Source organism: Carcharodon carcharias, chromosome 19 (assembly GCF_017639515.1).
Source record: "Carcharodon carcharias isolate sCarCar2 chromosome 19, sCarCar2.pri, whole genome shotgun sequence".
In the NCBI taxonomy this organism is placed as follows: Eukaryota; Metazoa; Chordata; class Chondrichthyes; order Lamniformes; family Lamnidae; genus Carcharodon; species Carcharodon carcharias.
The window spans coordinates 103,346,708-103,368,546 of NC_054485.1; the positions used below are offsets into that span (position 1 = coordinate 103,346,708).

Below are 21,839 nucleotides of genomic sequence, written 5' to 3' on the forward strand. Positions count from 1 at the left end.
GAGATCTGGAAGGAGGAGATGTCCACCTTCGTGCAGATTCCTCTGAGACATAGAGCTGTCAGTACATGATAATGCTCTTTACAAATCACAGTCTTGAGTAGCTTACTTAGGGAAAATAGACAAACTACGAAGAACCACATCAAGACCCCGAACGCACGACAAAATATTCTCTGGCCATACAAGATGGGGTAGCATGACTGGGCCCCAATCATGTCATTCTGAGTTTGTTTAACTTGCTGTATGTACAGGGAGATTAATGCAAATCAGCTTGTTAAACAACACAGTCGATTAACAGTGTTAGATAACTGGGACAACATGAGCGATGGCAGTGATGTTAAAGAAAATGTTAGCGATCAGGTAACTCCATTGATCAGGCTGTCTGTATTTACACTGACAACACTGGGAAGTTATTCATTAATCAACCTGACGGACTCAGTCTGTCTAAATTCACTGGAGGGATTGGAATGGGACTGGTCAGGATTGCCGTTTTGAGCCTCTTTGTCTTTCTCGTGAGTGCTTCACAAGGTAAGTTAACCCTCCAATTCAAGCTAACAGGAAGACAAGTCTTTACCTATTGGAAAGACAATCCCGCAAGTGCAGTCAGCAGAGATCAGTTGACTGGTTTGTTATGTTTCAGGGCCGGCGTGGCCTGCGGGGAGGAATGTCTGTCTGTGCCATTATTAGACCTCCCTTCTGTTACACAGCATTACACAGGATTTACAGCACAGAAACAAGCCATTCAGTCCATGCCATTATTTATGCTCCACACAAGCCTCCTCCCACCACCAACCCCCCAGCCCCCTCCACCCCTCACTTCATCTCAGCCTATTCACTTTACGCTCATGTGTTTAGCCAGCCTCCCCTTAGATACATCTATACTATTCACCTCAACAACTGTGTGTGGGAGTGAGTTCCACATTCTCACCAGTCTCTGGGGAAAGAAGTTTCCCCTGAATTCCCGATTGGATTTATTAGTGACTTTCTTATATTGATGACTCCCAGTTCTGATCTCATCCAGCAAATGGAAACATCATCTCTATGCCTAGCCTATCAAAAGCCTTCGTAATCTGAAAGACTTTTACTAGATCACCCCTCAGCCTTCTCTGTGCTGGACAAGAGAGCTCCAGACTGTTCAACCTTTCCTCATATTTATAATCTTTCAGTAATCTTCTTTTCTCACGTTCTCCAGTACCCCTGGGGCTGTTTTTGACTTAGTGATTTTGAGATTCCCAATCATCCCTCTCAGCTCAGAGAAAACACCTCCTGTTATTGTATCAGCCAAGTATACCTTAATTCACATCCCTCAGTAAAAAATCTCCACCCTCACCGTCTCTCCCATTCCTCCATATCCTCAGTAAACTCCCTCCACCCACACTTCTTCCCTCCATATCCTCAGTTAACAATTGCCACACTTAATCCTTCCCTCCATATCCTTCAGTAAACTACCTTCACCCTCACTTCCTCGTTCCATATCCCTCAGTAAACAACCTCCACCTTCCATCCCTCCATATTCCTCAGTAAACAATCTCCATCCTCATTCCCTCCTTCCATACCCCTCAGTGAACAATCTCCACCCCCCCTCCATACCCCTCAGTAAACAATCTCCACCTTCCATCCCTCCATATCCCTCAGTAAACAATCTCCACCCTCACTCCCTCCCTCCATGTCTCTCAGTAAGCAATCTCCACCCTCAATCCATATCTCTCAATAAATGATCTCTACTCTCACTCCCTCCCTCCATACCCCTCAGTAAACAATCTCTACCCTCACTCCCTCCTTCTATATCCCTCAGTAAACAATCTCCACCCTTCCTCCATATCTCTCAGTACAAAATCTCCACTCTTGCTCCCTGTCTCCATATGCATTAGTGGAAAATATCCACCCTTACTCCCTCCATGTCCCTCAGTAAACTTCCTCCACTCTCATTCCATCCCTCCATATCCCTCAATATATCTCCACCCACCCTCCCTCCATATCTATCAGTAAACAATCTTCACCCACACATAATCCCTCCATATCCCTCAGTAGGCAATCTCCACCCTCACTCCCTCAATATCCCTCAGTAAACTTCGTCTACCCTCACTCCCATGTCCCTCAGTAAACTTCCTCCATCCTCACTCCCTCCATATCCCTCAATAAAAAATCTCCACCCTCACTTCCACCCTCAATATCCCTCAGTAAACTACCTCCACCCTTACTCTGCCCCTCCATATCCCTCAGTAAACAATTTCCACCCTCACTCCCTCCCTCCATGTCTCTCAGTAAACAATTTCCATGCTCTGTCCCTCCATATCTCTCAGTAAATGAATTCCACCCTCATTCCCTCCCTCCGTATCCCTCAGTAAATGATCTCCACCCTCACTCCCATCCTCCATATCCCTCAATTAACTTCCCCCACCCTCACTTCCTCCCACCATATCCCTCAGTGAACAATCTCCAGTCTCACTTCTTCCCTTCATGTCACTCAGTAAACTTCCTCCCTCTTCACTCCATCTGTCCATAATCCTCAGTGAACAATCTCCACCCTCACTCCCTCCCTCTATATCCCTCAGTAAACAATCTCCGGTCTCAGTCTCTCCATATCCCTCAGTAAACAATCTCTGGTCTCACTCCCTCCATATCCCTCAGTAAACAATCTCCACCCTCACTTCTTCCCTTCATATCTCTCAACAAACTCTCTCAAACCTCCCTCCCTCCATATTCCTCAGTCCACATCCACTCTCATTCTCCTTCATGCCCCTGATACAGTCTTCATTTTTGTGGCTCAGTAAACAACCTGTGTTGCTGTGGGAGTGTGTGCGAGCCCATGTCTGTGACTGTGTGTGGATGTTTGTTTGTTTTAGTGGAGTGGGTATGTGTTTGTGGGTATATTTGTTTTGGAGTGCTGTGGGTGTGTGTTTGAACGTCGGCAGGTGGTTGTGTAGATGTATGAGATTGTGTGTGTGTGTGTGTGTTGGGGGGGGTGGTGGTGTATCAGTGTATAGGTATGTGTATGTGTGCGTGGGTGATTGTGTGTGTGAGTGCCTGTGTGTGTGTCTGTGTGGCTGTGTGTGCGTGTGTGTTTGTGCAGTTGTCTGCATGAATGAGTGTATCCTTATGGTTGTGTCTGTTTGCATATCTGCGGCTGTGTCATTGTGTATGTGCCTGAATGTGTGTGAGTTGTTGGAGGTCAACCAGGATAGTGTGTCTATGTAAGTGTGCATGTGTGCGTGCGGTGTGAGTGCGTGCTTGTGTGTGTGTGTGTTTGTGCGTGTGCCTGTGTGCGCAGTCATGTAAGTGAGTGTACCCTTACGGTTGTGTCTGTGTATATATGTGTGGCTGTGTCAGTGGTGAGTGCATGTATGCAGTACAAGTGTCCACTGCTCATCTACCTACTCTTGCTGCATGTTTGTCAGTAATGTGTTAGCAGTGAGACTGCTTCAGGAATCTAAAACCAGCTTCACTTTTTAACAGAAATCCAATTCTCCTGCTTTTGAGATTTAATGGGTCTGAATTCCTGAGACTAATGTCACTTATTGTCTGATTTCCACTCTGATTACAGATGAAAATGAAAATTTTGGTACTAGTTGTGATCCCAACGTTACCATCAGTGGCGGGACAATCACACTGTCTAAAGGTGGGGCTGTCGGGAGCATCCTGAACTACATTTGTCCCTTTGGTTTTTATCCCCACCCTGTATCAAGCCGGACCTGCAGAACGAACGGCCACTGGAGTTTAATGAGGAATTCTCGCCGACGGATCATTCGTAAAGCTGAATGTAGAGGTGAAAGTCTCTATCTTATTTTCTTTGTCGTTCCTGCGACTTTATGGAAATGATGGAATATTTGCTTCATAGTGTTAAAGGAGGTGGAGTGAGAGTGACTGTCCTTGACATCAAGGCAGCATTTCACCCAGTGTGGCATGAAGGAGACCTAGCAAAACTGAACTCAATGGCAATCAGGGGTGAAAGTCTCCACTGGCTGGAGTCAGACCCAGCACAAAGGAAGGTGGTTGTGGTTGGTGGAGGTCAATCATCTCAGTCCCAGGACATCACTGCAGGAGTTCCCCAGGGAAGCGTCCTCGGCCCAACCATCTTCAGCCGCTTCATCAATGACCTTCATTCATCAGGTCAGAAGTGGGGATGTTCACTGATGATTGCACAATGTTCAGCACCATTGGCGGTTCCTCAGATACTGAAGTAGCTCATGTCTAAAAGCAGCAAGACCTGGACAATATCCAGGCTTGGACTGATAAGTGGCAAGTAACATTCACGCCGCACAAGTGCCAGGCAATTACCATCTCCGACAAGAGTGAATCTAACTATCTCCCCTTGACATTCAATGGCATTACCATTGCTGAATCCCCCACTATCAACAACCTGGGTGTTACCATTGACCAGAAACTTAACTGGACTATCCATATTAATACTGTGGCTACAAGAGCAGGTCACAGGCTAGGAATCCTGCAGCAAGTAACTCACCTCCTGACCCCCCCAAAGCCTGCCCACCATCTACAAGGCACAAGTCAGGAGTGTGATGGAATAATCTCCAGTTGCCTGGATGAGTGCAGCTCCAACAAAACTCAAGAAGCTCGACACCATCCAGGACAAAGCAGCCCGTTTGATTGGCACCCCATCCACACAATAAACATTCACTCCCTCCACCGCCTTTGCACAGCAGCAGCAGTGTGTACCATCTACAAGATGCACTGCAGTGAGTCACCAAGGCTTCTTTGGCAGTCTGGGCATGGAAAACCCATTTGTTTCCATTTGTGACTGAGATCAGAACAAGGGAGAATGACGTAAAATGATCAGATTAAGAATTTAGAAATAATTTCTTTGCACAGTGAGTGGTGAGAATTTGCAACTTGTTGCCATGTGGAGTGGTTGAGGTGGAGAGCATAGACTGAATTAAGGGAAGGTTTGGAAATGGGGATGTGGTCATTTGAGTGGGTGGAGGCTGGTTAAGAATGCCAGTGTAGACCTGTTGGGACAATGTCCCTGAGCTCCAAGCACCATGTCAATCATTTTCAAAGGCTGCTTTATTTACAGAATTCAGGTGCCCAATGCCTTCGATCGAGCAAGGAACATTTTTTCCGAACATTGCATCATATGATGCTGGAGCCTCTGTCAGTTTTGAGTGCGATGATGGATACAGACTGCTGGGCTCGGATAGCAGAACCTGTCTGATTAATGGGAGGTGGAATGGAACCACAGCCGTGTGTGAGGATGGATGTGAGTAATGTCAGCTTGCAAGAGCGAGGCTGCGTCTGAGCTTTCAGACCTAACTCATGTTTTCTGTGCACTATGGGCCAGATGTTGCTGTCAAGATCACCATGGACAAATGCTACAGTCAGTTCAGGGATGAGGCTGGTGTGAGGTTAATAACACTGTCCAAGATATGCAGCTGCACCATTAGCTTCACAAAAAGATAGTTTGTCACTGTCTGCCCCATCAGTGAAATGATTGGAATGGACTTAAGGTTCTTGTATTTGCATGGAAGATACAAACTAAACTCACTGCAGATTGCCCACCCCAGTTTAAATCTCCTATTAACAACATAAGGACTGTTAAGAGCTGCCAAAGAACATTTCTGACACTGTGATTTAACTATTGTAACTGTGGCATTATATTCCTTCAGCTTTTAATTATTGTTGGATAAATTAACGATGTCAAATTTAATATTAAGCTTCTTTGTGCTTGCCTTTTTTGTCTGCTTTTTCCCTGGCTTTCTCCAATTTGTCGTTCCCTCTCTTTATTTTATCTTTCTGTGACTGATTTGACATTGAATGCACACATCCAAATTGACAGTTCCTTCACAGACATTGCACTGTCTATTTTACAACCCTTCAACCTGTTTGGTTCAGGAGCTACACCGTTGCTTGCCCTGTTCACTCAGATTGCAGCCACCATCCTGACTTGGAATTATATCGATGTTCCTTCAGTGTCTCTGGGTCAAAATCCTGGAACTCCCTCCCTAACAGCACTGTGGCTGTCAGTGCACCACATGGACTGCAGCGGTTCAAGAAGGCAGCTCGCCACCACCTTCTCAAGGGCAACAAGGGATGGGCAAGAAATGCTGGCCCAGCCAGTGAAGCCCACATTATGGGAATAAATATAAAAATGATGCCCCAGTACCCCTTGCTTAGAAATTATAAACTCACACTTTCAGCATATTGCTACACAAATTTTTTTAAAAATCTAAACATACAGGAGAAATTCAAACTAACAACAGACAAGATTAGATTCATTCCAACAGCAAATCATTCTAATAGGTATGGTATACTTTATTATATTAGAGTGGTGTGATGTATATTGGAGCTGAGTGATGTATATTGGTGCTGTGTAATGTATATTGGAGCTGTGTGATGTATATTGGAGCTGAGTGATGTATATTGGAGCTGAGTGATGTACATTGGAGCTGAGTGATGTACATTGGAGCTGAGTGATGTATATTGGTGCTGTGTGATGTATATTGGAGCTGAGTGATGTACATTGGAGCTGTGTGATGTATATTGGAGCTGTGTGATGTATATTGGAGCTGAGTGATGTATATTGGAGCTGAGTGATGTATATTGGAGCTGTGTGATGTATATTGGAGCTGAGTGATGTATATTGGAGCTGTGTGATGTATATTGGAGCTGAGTGATGTATATTGGAGCTGAGTGATGTATATTGGAGCTGAGTGATGTATATTGGAGCTGAGTGATGTATATTGGAGCTGTGTGATGTATATTGGAGCTGAGTGATGTATATTGGAGCTGAGTGATGTATATTGGAGCTGAGTGATGTATATTGGAGCTGTGTGATGTATATTGGAGCTGAGTGATGTATATTGGAGCTGAGTGATGTATATTGGAGCTGTGTGATGTATATTGGAGCTGAGTGATGTACATTGGAGCTGTGTGATGTATATTGGAGCTGTGTGATGTATATTGGAGCTGAGTGATGTATATTGGAGCTGAGTGATGTAATATTGGGAGCTGTGTGATGTATATTGGAGCTGAGTGATGTACATTGAGAAGCTGAATGTGAGATTGTACATCTTGGAGCTGTGTGATGTATAATTGGAGCTGAGTGATGTACATTGGAGCTGTGTGATGTATATTGGAGCTGTGTGATGTATATTGGAGCTGAGTGATGTATATTGGAGCTGAGTGATGTAAATTGGAGCTGTGTGATGTATATTGGAGCTGAGTGATGTATATTGGAGCTGAGTGATGTATATTGGAGCTGAGTGATGTATATTGGGGCTGAGTGATGTATATTGGAGCTGAGTGATGTATATTGGAGCTGAGTGATGTATATTGGAGCTGAGTGATGTATATTGGAGCTGAGTGATGTATATTGGAGCTGAGTGATGTATATTGGAGCTGAGTGATGTATATTGGAGCTGAGTGATGTATATTGGAGCTGTGTGATGTATATTGGAGCTGCGTGATGTACATTGGAGCTGAGTGATGTATATTGGAGCTGTGTGATGTATATTGGAGCTGTGTGATGTATATTGGAGCTGAGTGATGTATATTGGAGCTGAGTGATGTATATTGGAGCTGTGTGATGTATATTGGAGCTGAGTGCTGTATATTGGAGCTGTGTGATGTATATTGGAGCTGAGTGATGTATATTGGAGCTGAGTGATGTATATTGGAGCTGAGTGATGTATATTGGAGCTGAGTGATGTATATTGGAGCTGAGTGATGTATATTGGAGCTGAGTGATGTATATTGGAGCTGAGTGATGTATATTGGAGCTGAGTGATGTATATTGGAGCTGTGTGATGTATATTGGAGCTGAGTGATGTACATTGGAGCTGAGTGATGTATATTGGAGCTGAGTGATGTACATTGGAGCTGTGTGATGTATATTGGAGCTGAGTGATGTATATTGGAGCTGAGTGATGTATATTGGAGCTGAGTGATGTATATTGGAGCTGAGTGATGTATATTGGAGCTGAGTGATGTATATTGGAGCTGTGTGATGTATATTGGAGCTGAGTGATGTATATTGGAGCTGAGTGATGTATATTGGAGCTGTGTGATGTATATTGGAGCTGAGTGATGTATATTGGAGCTGAGTGATGTATATTGGAGCTGAGTGATGTATATTGGAGCTGAGTGATGTATATTGGAGCTGTGTGATGTATATTGGAGCTGAGTGATGTATATTGGAGCTGAGTGATGTATATTGGAGCTGAGTGATGTATATTGGAGCTGAGTGATGTATATTGGAGCTGAGTGATGTATATTGGAGCTGAGTGATGTATATTGGAGCTGTGTGATGTATATTGGAGCTGTGTGATGTATATTGGAGCTGAGTGATGTATATTGGAGCTGAGTGATGTATATTGGAGCTGAGTGATGTATATTGGAGCTGAGTGATGTATATTGGAGCTGTGTGATGTATATTGGAGCTGAGTGATGTATATTGGTGCTGTGTGATGTATATTGGAGCTGAGTGATGTATATTGGAGCTGAGTGATGTATATTGGAGCTGAGTGATGTATATTGGAGCTGAGTGATGTATATTGGAGCTGAGTGATGTATATTGGAGCTGAGTGATGTATATTGGAGCTGTGTGATGTATATTGGAGCTGTGTGATGTATATTGGAGCTGAGTGATGTATATTGGAGCTGTGTGATGTATATTGGAGCTGAGTGATGTATATTGGAGCTGAGTGATGTATATTGGAGCTGAGTGATGTATATTGGAGCTGAGTGATGTATATTGGAGCTGAGTGATGTATATTGGAGCTGAGTGATGTATATTGGAGCTGAGTGATGTATATTGGAGCTGAGTGATGTATATTGGAGCTGAGTGATGTATATTGGAGCTGAGTGATGTATATTGGAGCTGTGTAATGTATATTGGAGCTGAGTGATGTACATTGGAGCTGAGTGATGTATATTGGAGCTGAGTGATGTATATTGGAGCTGAGTGATGTATATTGGAGCTGAGTGATGTATATTGGAGCTGAGTGATGTATATTGGAACTGTGTGATGTATATTGGAGCTGAGTGATGTATATTGGAGCTGTGTAATGTATATTGGAGCTGAGTGATGTATATTGGAGCTGAGTGATGTATATTGGAGCTGAGTGATGTATATTGGAGCTGAGTGATGTATATTGGAGCTGAGTGATGTATATTGGAGCTGAGTGATGTATATTGGAGCTGAGTGATGTATATTGGAGCTGTGTGATGTATATTGGAACTGTGTGATGTATATTGGAGCTGAGTGATGTATATTGGAGCTGTGTGATGTATATTGGAGCTGAGTGATGTATATTGGAGCTGAGTGATGTATATTGGAGCTGTGTGATGTATATTGGAGCTGAGTGATGTATATTGGAGCTGAGTGATGTATATTGGAGCTGTGTGATGTATATTGGAGCTGAGTGATGTATATTGGAGCTGAGTGATGTATATTGGAGCTGAGTGATGTATATTGGAGCTGAGTGATGTATATTGGAGCTGAGTGATGTATATTGGAGCTGAGTGATGTATATTGGAGCTGAGTGATGTATATTGGAGCTGAGTGATGTATATTGGAGCTGAGTGATGTATATTGGAGCTGTGTGATGTATATTGGAGCTGAGTGATGTATATTGGAGCTGAGTGATGTATATTGGAGCTGAGTGATGTATATTGGAGCTGAGTGATGTATATTGGAGCTGAGTGATGTATATTGGAGCTGAGTGATGTATATTGGAGCTGAGTGATGTATATTGGAGCTGAGTGATGTATATTGGAGCTGAGTGATGTATATTGGAGCTGAGTGATGTATATTGGAGCTGTGTAATGTATATTGGAGCTGAGTGATGTATATTGGAGCTGTGTGATGTATATTGGAGCTGTGTGATGTATATTGGAGCTGAGTGATGTATATTGGAGCTGAGTGATGTATATTGGAGCTGAGTGATGTATATTGGAGCTGAGTGATGTATATTGGAGCTGAGTGATGTATATTGGAGCTGTGTAATGTATATTGGAGCTGTGTGATGTACATTGGAGCTGAGTGATGTATATTGGAGCTGAGTGATGTATATTGGAGCTGAGTGATGTATATTGGAGCTGAGTGATTTATATTGGAGCTGAGTGATGTATATTGGAGCTGTGTGATGTATATTGGAGCTGAGTGATGTATATTGGAGCTGAGTGATGTATCATTGGAGCTGAGTGATGTATATTGGAGCTGAGTGATGTATATTGGAGCTGAGTGATGTATATTGGAGCTGAGTGATGTATATTGGAGCTGAGTGATGTATATTGGAGCTGAGTGATGTACATTGGAGCTGAGTGATGTATATTGGAGCTGAGTGATGTATATTGGAGCTGAGTGATGTATATTGGAGCTGTGTGATGTATATTGGAGCTGAGTGATGTATATTGGAGCTGAGTGATGTATATTGGAGCTGAGTGATGTATATTGGAGCTGAGTGATGTATATTGGAGCTGAGTGATGTATATTGGAGCTGAGTGATGTATATTGGAGCTGAGTGATGTATATTGGAGCTGTGTGATGTATATTGGAGCTGAGTGATGTATATTGGAGCTGAGTGATGTATATTGGAGCTGAGTGATGTATATTGGAGCTGAGTGATGTATATTGGAGCTGAGTGATGTATATTGGAGCTGAGTGATGTATATTGGAGCTGTGTGATGTATATTGGAGCTGTGTGATGTATATTGGAGCTGAGTGATGTATATTGGAGCTGAGTGATGTATATTGGAGCTGAGTGATGTATATTGGAGCTGAGTGATGTATATTGGAGCTGTGTGATGTATATTGGAGCTGAGTGATGTATATTGGAGCTGAGTGATGTATATTGGAGCTGAGTGATGTATATTGGAGCTGAGTGATGTATATTGGAGCTGAGTGATGTATATTGGAGCTGTGTGATGTATATTGGAGCTGAGTGATGTATATTGGAGCTGAGTGATGTATATTGGAGCTGAGTGATGTATATTGGAGCTGAGTGATGTATATTGGAGCTGAGTGATGTATATTGGAGCTGAGTGATGTATATTGGAGCTGAGTGATGTATATTGGAGCTGAGTGATGTATATTGGAGCTGAGTGATGTATATTGGAGCTGTGTGATGTATATTGGAGCTGAGTGATGTATATTGGAGCTGAGTGATGTATATTGGAGCTGAGTGATGTATATTGGAGCTGAGTGATGTATATTGGAGCTGAGTGATGTATATTGGAGCTGAGTGATGTATATTGGAGCTGAGTGATGTATATTGGAGCTGAGTGATGTATATTGGAGCTGAGTGATGTATATTGGAGCTGTGTGATGTATATTGGAGCTGAGTGATGTATATTGGAGCTGAGTGATGTGATGTATATTGGAGCTGAGTGATGTATATTGGAGCTGAGTGATGTATATTGGAGCTGAGTGATGTATATTGGAGCTGAGTGATGTATATTGGAGCTGAGTGATGTATATTGGAGCTGAGTGATGTATATTGGAGCTGAGTGATGTATATTGGAGCTGAGTGATGTATATTGGAGCTGAGTGATGTATATTGGAGCTGAGTGATGTATATTGGAGCTGAGTGATGTATATTGGAGCTGAGTGATGTATATTGGAGCTGAGTGATGTATATTGGAGCTGAGTGATGTATATTGGAGCTGAGTGATGTATATTGGAGCTGAGTGATGTATATTGGAGCTGAGTGATGTATATTGGAGCTGAGTGATGTATATTGGAGCTGAGTGATGTATATTGGAGCTGAGTGATGTATATTGGAGCTGAGTGATGTATATTGGAGCTGAGTGATGTATATTGGAGCTGTGTGATGTATATTGGAGCTGAGTGATGTATATTGGAGCTGAGTGATGTATATTGGAGCTGAGTGATGTATATTGGAGCTGAGTGATGTATATTGGAGCTGAGTGATGTATATTGGAGCTGAGTGATGTATATTGGAGCTGAGTGATGTATATTGGAGCTGAGTGATGTATATTGGAGCTGAGTGATGTATATTGGAGCTGAGTGATGGATATTGGAGCTGAGTGATGTATATTGGAGCTGTGTGATGTATATTGGAGCTGAGTGAATGTATATTGGAGCTGAGTGATGTATATTGGAAGCTGAGTGATGTATATTGGAGCTGAGTGATGTATATTGGAGCTGTGTGATGTATATGGAGCTGAGTGATGTATATTGGAGCTGAGTGATGTATATTGGAGCTGAGTGATGTAATTGGAGCTGAGTGATGTATATTGGAGCTGAGTGATGTATATTGGAGCTGAGTGATGTATCATTGGAGCTGAGTGATGTATATTGGAGCTGAGTGATGTATATTGGAGCTGAGTGATGTATATTGGAGCTGAGTGATGTATATTGGACTGAGTGATGTATAATTGGAGCTGAGTGATGTATATTGGAGCTGAGTGATGTATATTGGAGCTGAGTGATGTATATTGGAGCTGAGTGATGTATAGTGGAGCTGAGTGATGTATATTGGAGCTGAGTGATGTATATTGGAGCTGAGTGATGTATATTGGAGCTGAGTGATGTATATTGGAGCTGAGTGATTGTATATTGGAGCTGAGTGATGTATAGATTGAGCTGAGTGATTGTATATTGGAGCTGAGTGATGTATATTGGGAGCTGAGTGATGTATATTTGGAGCTGAGTGATGTATATTGGAGCTGAGTGATGTATATTGGAGCTGAGTGATTATATTGGAGCTTGAGTGATTAGATTGAGCTGTGATGTATATTGGAGCTGAGTGATGTATATTGGAGCTGAGTGATGTATATTGGAGCTGAGTGATGTATATTGGAGCTGAGTGATGGTATATTGGAGCTGAGTGATGTATATTGGAGCTGAGTGATGTATATTGGAGCTGAGTGATGTATATTGGAGCTGAGGTGATGTATATTGGAGCTGAGTGATGTATATTGGAGCTGAGTGATGTATATTGGAGCTGAGTGATGTATATTGGAGCTGTGTGATGTATATTGGAGCTGAGTGATGTATATTGGAGCTGAGTGATGTATATTGGAGCTGAGTGATGTATATTGGAGCTGAGTGATGTATATTGGAGCTGAGTGATGTATATTGGAGCTGAGTGATGTATATTGGAGCTGAGTGATGTATATTGGAGCTGAGTGATGTATATTGGAGCTGAGTGATGTATATTGGAGCTGAGTGATGTATATTGGAGCTGAGTGATGTATATTGGAGCTGAGTGATGTATATTGGAGCTGAGTGATGTATATTGGAGCTGAGTGATGTATATTGGAGCTGAGTGATGTATATTGGAGCTGAGTGATGTATATTGGAGCTGAGTGATGTATATTGGAGCTGAGTGATGTATATTGGAGCTGAGTGATGTATATTGGAGCTGAGTGATGTATATTGGAGCTGAGTGATGTATATTGGAGCTGAGTGATGTATATTGGAGCTGAGTGATGTATATTGGAGCTGAGTGATGTATATTGGAGCTGAGTGATGTATATTGGAGCTGAGTGATGTATATTGGAGCTGAGTGATGTATATTGGAGCTGAGTGATGTATATTGGAGCTGAGTGATGTATATTGGAGCTGAGTAGAGCTGATGTATATTGGAGCTGAGTGATGTATATTGGAGCTGAGTGATGTATATTGGAGCTGAGTGATGTATATTGGAGCTGAGTGATGTATATTGGAGCTGAGTGATGTATATTGGAGCTGAGTGATGTATATTGGAGCTGAGTGATGTATATTGGAGCTGAGTGATGTATATTGGAGCTGAGTGATGTATATTGGAGCTGAGTGATGTATATTGGAGCTGAGTGATGTATATTGGAGCTGAGTGATGTATATTGGAGCTGAGTGATGTATATTGGAGCTGAGTGATGTATATTGGAGCTGAGTGATGTATATTGGAGCTGTGTGATGTATATTGGAGCTGAGTGATGTATATTGGAGCTGAGTGATGTATATTGGAGCTGTGTGATGTATATTGGAAGCTGTGTGAATGTATATTGGAGCTGTGTGATGTTATATTGGAGCTGAGTGATGTATATTGGAGCTGTGTGATGTAGATTGGAGCTGAGAGATGTATATATGGAGCTGTGTGATGTATATTGGAGCTGAGTGATGTATATTGGAGCTGTGTTCATGGGTGTGATGTATTGAGCTGTGAGATGTATATTGGAGCTGAGTGATGTATATTGGAGCTGAGTGATGTATATAGGAGCTGAGTGATGTATATTGGAGCAGAGTGATGTATATTGGAGCTGAGTGATGTATATTGGAGCTGAGTGATGTATATTGGAGCTGTGTGATGTATATTGGAGCTGAGTGATGTATATTGGAGCTGAGTGATGTATATTGGAGCTGTGTGATGTATATTGGAGCTGTGTGATGTATATTGGAGCTGTGTGATGTATATTGGAGCTGAGTGATGTATATTGGAGCTGTGTAATGTATATTGGAGCTGAGTGATGTATATTGGAGCTGAGTGATGTATATTGGAGCTGAGTGATGTATATTGGAGCTGAGTGATGTATATTGGAGCTGAGTGATGTATATTGGAGCTGAGTGATGTATATTGGAGCTGTGTAGATGTATATTGGAGCTGAGTGATGTATATTGGAGCTGAGTGATGTATATTGGAGCTGAGTGATGTATATTGGAGCTGAGTGATGTATATTGGAGCTGAGTGATGTATATTGGAGCTGAGTGATGTATATTGGAGCTGAGTGATGTATATTGGAGCTGAGTGATGTATATTGGAGCTGAGTGATGTATATTGGAGCTGAGTGATGTATATTGGAGCTGAGTGATGTATATTGGAGCTGAGTGATGTATATTGGAGCTGAGTGATGTATATTGGAGCTGTGTGATGTATATTGGAGCTGAGTGATGTATATTGGAGCTGAGTGATGTATATTGGAGCTGAGTGATGTATATTGGAGCTGAGTGATGTATATTGGAGCTGAGTGATGTATATTGGAGCTGAGTGATGTATATTGGAGCTGAGTGATGTATATTGGAGCTGAGTGATGTATATTGGAGCTGAGTGATGTATATTGGAGCTGAGTGATGTATATTGGAGCTGAGTGATGTATATTGGAGCTGAGTGATGTATATTGGAGCTGAGTGATGTATATTGGAGCTGAGTGATGTATATTGGAGCTGAGTGATGTATATTGGAGCTGAGTGATGTATATTGGAGCTGTGTGCTGTATATTGGAGCTGAGTGATGTATATTGGAGCTGAGTGATGTATATTGGAGCTGTGTGATGTATATTGGAGCTGAGTGATGTATATTGGAGCTGAGTGATGTACATTGGAGCTGAGTGATGTATATTGGAGCTGAGTGATGTATATTGGAGCTGTGTAATGTATATTGGAGCTGAGTGATGTATATTGGAGCTGTGTGATGTATATTGGAGCTGAGTGATGTATATTGGAGCTGAGTGATGTATATTGGAGCTGTGTGATGTATATTGGAGCTGTGTAATGTATATTGGTGCTGTGTGATGTATATTGAAGCTGTGTGATGTATATTGGAGCTGAGTGATGTATATTGGAGCTGTGTGATGTATATTGAAGCTGTGTGATGTATATTGGAGCTGAGTGATGTATATTGGAGCTGAGTGATGTATATTGGAGCTGAGTGATGTATATTGGAGCTGAGTGATGTATATTGGTGCTGTGTGATGTATATTGAAGCTGTGTGATGTATATTGGAGCTGAGTGATGTATATTGGAGCTGAGTGATGTATATTGGAGCTGTGTGATGTATATTGGAGCTGTGTGATGTATATTGGAGCTGAGTGATGTATATTGGAGCTGAGTGATGTATATTGGAGCTGAGTGATGTATATTGGAGCTGTGTGATGTATATTGGAGCTGTGTGATGTATATTGGAGCTGAGTGATGTACATTGGAGCTGAGTGATGTATATTGGAGCTGAGTGATGTATATTGGAGCTGAGTGATGTATATTGGAGCTGAGTGATGTATATTGGAGCTGAGTGATGTATATTGGAGCTGAGTGATGTATATTGGAGCTGAGTGATGTATATTGGAGCTGTGTGATGTATATTGGAGCTGAGTGATGTACATTGGAGCTGAGTGATGTATATTGGAGCTGAGTGATGTATATTGGAGCTGAGTGATGTATATTGGAGCTGAGTGATGTATATTGGAGCTGAGTGATGTATATTGGAGCTGAGTGATGTACATTGGAGCTGAGTGATGTATATTGGAGCTGAGTGATGTATATTGGAGCTGAGTGATGTATATTGGAACTGTGTGATGTATATTGGAGCTGAGTGATGTATATTGGAGCTGAGTGATGTATATTGGAGCTGAGTGATGTATATTGGAGCTGAGTGATGTATATTGGAACTGTGTGATGTATATTGGAGCTGAGTGATGTACATTGGAGCTGAGTGATGTATATTGGAGCTGAGTGATGTATATTGGAGCTGAGTGATGTATATTGGAACTGTGTGATGTATATTGGAGCTGAGTGATGTATATTGGAGCTGTGTGATGTATATTGGAGCTGAGTGATGTATATTGGAACTGTGTGATGTATATTGGAGCTGAGTGATGTATATTGAAGCTGTGTGATGTATATTGGAGCTGAGTGATGTATATTGGAGCTGAGTGATGTATATTGGAGCTGAGTGATGTATATTGGAGCTGTGTGATGTATATTGGAGCTGAGTGATGTATATTGGAGCTGAGTGATGTATATTGGAGCTGAGTGATGTATATTGGAGCTGAGTGATGTATATTGGAGCTGTGTGATGTATATTGGAGCTGAGTGATGTATATTGGAGCTGTGTGATGTATATTGGAGCTGAGTGATGTATATTGGAGCTGAGTGATGTATATTGGAGCTGAGTGATGTATATTGGAGCTGAGTGATGTATATTGGAGCTGTGTGCTATATATTGGTAGCTGTGTGCTGTATATTGGTAGCTGTGTGATGTATATTGGAACTGTGTGCTATATATTGGTAGCTGTGTGCTGTATATTGGAACTGTGTGATGTATATCGGATCTATGTGATGTATATTGGAGTTGTGTGCTGTATACTAGAGCCATTTAATGTACATTGGAGCTGTGCAGTGTATATTGTAGCTGTGCAGTGTACATTGGAGATGCGTGATGTATATTTTAGCTGCGTGATGAATATTGGAGCTGTGCAGTGTATATTTTTAGCTGTGCGATGTATGTCGGAGCTGTGTAATGTATATTGGAGCTGTGCAGTGTATATTGTAGCTGTGCAGTGTACATTGGAGATGCGTGATGTATATTTTAGCTGAGTGATGAATATTGGAGCTGTGCAGTGTATATTTTTAGCTGTGCGATGTATGTCAGAGCTGTGTAATGTATATTGGAGCTGAGTGATGTATATTGGAGCTGTGCAGTGTATATTGGTGCTGTGCCTTGTATATTTGAGATGTGTGACGTACACTGGAGCTGTGTGATGTATATTGTAGCTGTGCGATGTATGTCAGAGCTGTGTAATGTATATTGGAGCTGTGCAGTGTATATTTTTAGCTGTGTGATGTATGTCGGAGCTGTGTAATGTATATTGGAGCTGTGCAGTGTATATTTTTAGCTGTGTGATGTATGTCGGAGCTGTGTAATGTATATTGGAGCTGTGCAGTGTATATTTTAGCTATGCGATGTATATCAGAGCTGTGTGATGTATACTTTAGCTGAGTGATGTATACTGGAGCTGTGTAATGTATATTCAAACTGTGTGCAGTATATGGAAGCTGTGTGCTGTACATTGGATCTTTGTGCTGTATATTGGAGCTGTGTAATGTATATCGGAGCTGTGTGATGTATATCGGAGCTATGCAGTGTATATTGGAGATGTGTGATGTATACATGAGCTGTGTGATGTATATTGGAGCTGTGTGCTGTTAATTGGAGTTGTGAAGTGTATGTTGGAGCTGTGCAATGTGTATTGCAGCTGTGCAATATATTTGGAGATGTGTGATGTATATTGGAGTTGTGCAGTGTATGTTGAAGCTGTGCAGTGTGTATTGGAGCTGAGTAGTGTATATTCGAACTCCGGGGTGCTTATTTGATGACATACTTCCCTTTCTGTTCTCAGTGGACACCTGTCCTAATCCTGGCATTCCGGCAGGAAGTATGAAATCTGGGACTAGCTATGGCACGGACGATAAGGTCAGATACTTGTGCCTCAACGATCTTGTTCTGATTGGTTCGAATGAGAGGATCTGCCTGGAAACCGGCGAATGGAGCGGGATGGAACCCATCTGCCAGCGTGAGTGAACATGAGCGGCAGAAATATTATCCCATAACATGGTCATCGATCTAAGTTATAGTGTGAGATTGAAAAATCAGCTCTAAAATATAATCGGCTAAAATGGTGAACATTCGTGTATGGGCTGGTGATGGGTACACAGTGAAGGAATGAGAGTGGGCACATTGGAATCAATTTAAACTAACCGGCTCGTACAGGAACTGGTGGGTCGGATGCCATCCTTATCTTCTGCCCCGAGTTTCCCCACACTGTTTTCAATGGATGAAGCAGGTGTATAAAGTTGTGCTCCCTCTCAATCTGTGGGATTCCCATGCTGTGAGTTCTGCCTAAAATGCCTGCAGAGTGTCCTGTTGCTGCTGGGTGGAATATAATGGGGAGGTACAGCTTGACATGGGCTCCTGGGAGCCCCCACTTCTTTCAAACTGAAAGCTGTGTTACACTTTGGAACTAGAGGGCAAGACTGAAGTCAGGACAAAACCTCCCATGACAAACATTAAGTAATGTGTTGGAGACAGTGCTGTACTGGTGATGTCACTTATCTGGACACCCAGACTAGCCCTCTGGGGATGTGAATTCAAATCCCATCATAGCTTGTTAAAACTTTTTTTTTTAAAAAGCCCTGGAGTTGAAAGGTAGTCTCAGTAATGGTGTCTATGAAGCTGTTGTAAAAGCCCATGTGATTCACTGATGCCCTTTAGGGAAGGAAATCTACTGTCCTTGCCTGGTCTGACCTACCTGTGACTCCAGACCTGCAGCAATGTGGTTGACTCTTAATGGCCCACCAACTGAAATGGATGAACAAGCCACTCAGTTCAAGGGTAAATAACGATGGGCAACAAATGCTGGCCATGCCAGCAGACCCCCCGCCCCATGAAAGAAAAAGATTAAAACGTGATTGTCAGGAAGAAGGTCTTCCTACAGCGATGCCCACATCCTGTAGAAGAGTAATAAAAAAGGACAGTAGGTGATATTGTTGGAGTGAGACCTCTGATGTTTTCTAACTTTACAGGGTTTGGTGCTCAAGAAATTAAGCAAGAGTAAGCATCTGAGCCAGGACTGAAATAAGAATGAGTACTGATACCAATGAAGACCCTGTCTATTGTCTCAACCTGCCTCTGCTTGACTGAGAGGGTTAAATTATAAAGACAGGTCCCATTGCCTTGGCTTGTACCTCCATGAGTTTGGAAGATTGAGGGATGACCTGATACATTAAAAGGGATTCGATGGAGTGGACACCGGGAAGTCATTGCCTCCAGCTGGGGAATCAGGAATGAGGAACAATGTTAAAATTAGAGCTGAGTCATTCAGGAGTGAAATCAGGAAGCATTTCTTCCCACAGAGAGTGGTGGAAATCTAGGACTCTCTCTCCCAAAATGCTGAGGGTCTGTTGGAGCTTTCAAGTATTGACTTTGCTAGATATTTGCTTACTGCAAACAGACCAGCCAGGTTCATGCCTTCTTCACCTTTAGACTCAACCAACTTAATGCAGCCCTGGCTGGTTTGCCACACACTACCTTCCATAAACTTTTAAAAAATCCTCTTGTGGGATATTTCACTGGCAAGGTCAGTATTTGTTGCTCATCCCTAATTACCCCTCGAACTGAGTGGCTTGCTAGGACATTTCAGAGTCAACCACATTTATGTGGATCTGAATTCACATGTAGGCTGGACCAGATATGGATAGTAGATTTCCTTCCCAGGAATTAGTGGATCATATGGGTTTTTACAACAATCAATGATAGTTTCAGGATAAGTGGCTTTATTAATTGAATTTAAATTTCACCAGCTACTATGGTGGGATTTGAACTCATTCTCACCACGTTTTCCTGGGCTTCTGGATTACAGGTCCAGTTACATTACCCCTACATCAATATCTCCTGCTCAGCTTGAGGTCATCTAAACCTCTGTAGCCCATGTCTTAACTCGGAGTCAGTCCTGTTCCCTGATCACCCCTGCGCCTGCTGACCTACATTGACTCTCGGTCAGGTAACAACTCGGTTTTAAAAATTCTCATCCTTGTTTTAAAACCCCTCCATGACCTCGCCCCTTCCCTACCTCTGTCATACCTCCAGCCCCACAATGCTCCAAGACACCTGCGTTCCTCTAATTCTGGCCTCTTGTGCATTCCTGATTATAAGCGCTGCACCATTGGTGGCCGTGTCTTCAGTTGCCTGGGCACCAAGTTCTGGAATTCCCTCCCTACACCTCCCCACTTTCCTTCCCCCTTTAAGACACACGTTAAAATCAACTTTGACCAAGTTTTTGGTCACCTAACCTAATACCCCCTCACAGTTAATTTTAGAATGCACCTGTGATGCACCTTTGGGGTGTTTCATTAAGTTAAAGTTGCTATATAAATATAAGTTGCTCTTGTTGATTTCATTGAATGGTGGTACAGGCAGGAGGGGCTGAATGCTCTCCTCCTGTTCCTATCTTCCCCTCAACCCCATTTTAATTTGACATCTCTCTCATTTCAGACAAGCATTCCTTTGACTTGCCGGAGGAAGTGGCCTCTCATTTCTCAGCCTCATTTTCACGCTTTCTGAGTGAGTCTAACGTTGTGAAGAAAAGCGGTGAGTGATTCCATTTGGTTCTCGACATTTCATCACAGGCGTGTAGTGCAGCAGCTTGCGAGCCTTGACATTTTAAGCCTTGCTGAGAGAGACTACTGCCCAAGCTCCTACGTAAAGCGATTTGGGCCAAGAAATTCCTGGGAGTAGCCGGTCTAAATCTAACAAAGGCTCAGGGAAGAGTTTCAGCGGCAGATGGCTGAGACGGGTGACGTTACAAAGATGCCCAAGCTCCCGACTCCATCCCTCTCCCTGGCAGCAGCCTGACATGAGGCCAGTCTCTTCGCAGTGTCAGTGTCACATTTGATTTTGAGATGAGTTTTCGACTTCATATTAGCACCACCTCTAAGACTGCCTATTTCCACTTGTGTAACATTGCTCTATTTCAACCCTGTCTCAGCTCAACGGCTGCTGAAAGCCTCATTCCTGCCTTCTTTATCTCTAGACTCGACTATTCCAATGCAATCCTAGCCGATCTCCTACATTCTACCCAACGTAAACTCGAGGCCGTCCAAGACATTGCGGTCCATGTCTTCACTCGCGTCAAGTCCTGTACCCCATCACCCCTGTGCTCACTGATCTACACTGGCTCCCGGTCAAGCAATGCCTTGATTTTAAAATTCTCATCTTGATTTTGGATCCACCCATGGCCTTTACCCAGCCCCCTCCCCCCCATGTCAGTGATCTGCTCCAGCCCCACAATCTGACGAAATATCTGCGCTCCTCTAATTCTGTCCCCTTGAGCTTCCTTAATTTAAATCACTCCACCATTGATTGTCTAGGCCTTAGGCTCTGAAATTCTATCCCTGCATCCCTCCGCCTCTTTACCTTCTTTTCCTCCTTAAAACAGTCCTCTTTGATCAAGCCTTTGGCCATCTGACCTAATATCTCCTTACGTGGCTCAGTTTAATACCTTGTTTTAGAATGCTCCTGTGAAGCGCCTTGGGATGTTTCACTCAGTTAAAGTCGTGATACAAACAAGAGTGGTTGTTGTTGGGAACTGGTCAAATTGTGCAGACAGTACAT

The 21,839-nt window shown here is 42.7% G+C and overlaps 1 protein-coding gene across 1 annotated transcript in view; it reads left to right on the forward strand.

Moving 5' to 3' along the window:
• Window positions 1-464: 464 nt before the first annotated feature.
• Window positions 465-21,839, forward strand: part of LOC121291899 (complement factor B-like) — a 62,804-nt gene continuing 41,429 nt past the window's right edge. The window contains exons 1-5 of the mRNA XM_041213551.1: window positions 465-525; window positions 3,542-3,763; window positions 5,030-5,212; window positions 18,070-18,243; window positions 20,721-20,816. Coding sequence (XP_041069485.1) covers window positions 465-525; window positions 3,542-3,763; window positions 5,030-5,212; window positions 18,070-18,243; window positions 20,721-20,816 — 736 coding nt within the window. The remainder of the gene's footprint in view (window positions 526-3,541; window positions 3,764-5,029; window positions 5,213-18,069; window positions 18,244-20,720; window positions 20,817-21,839) is intronic.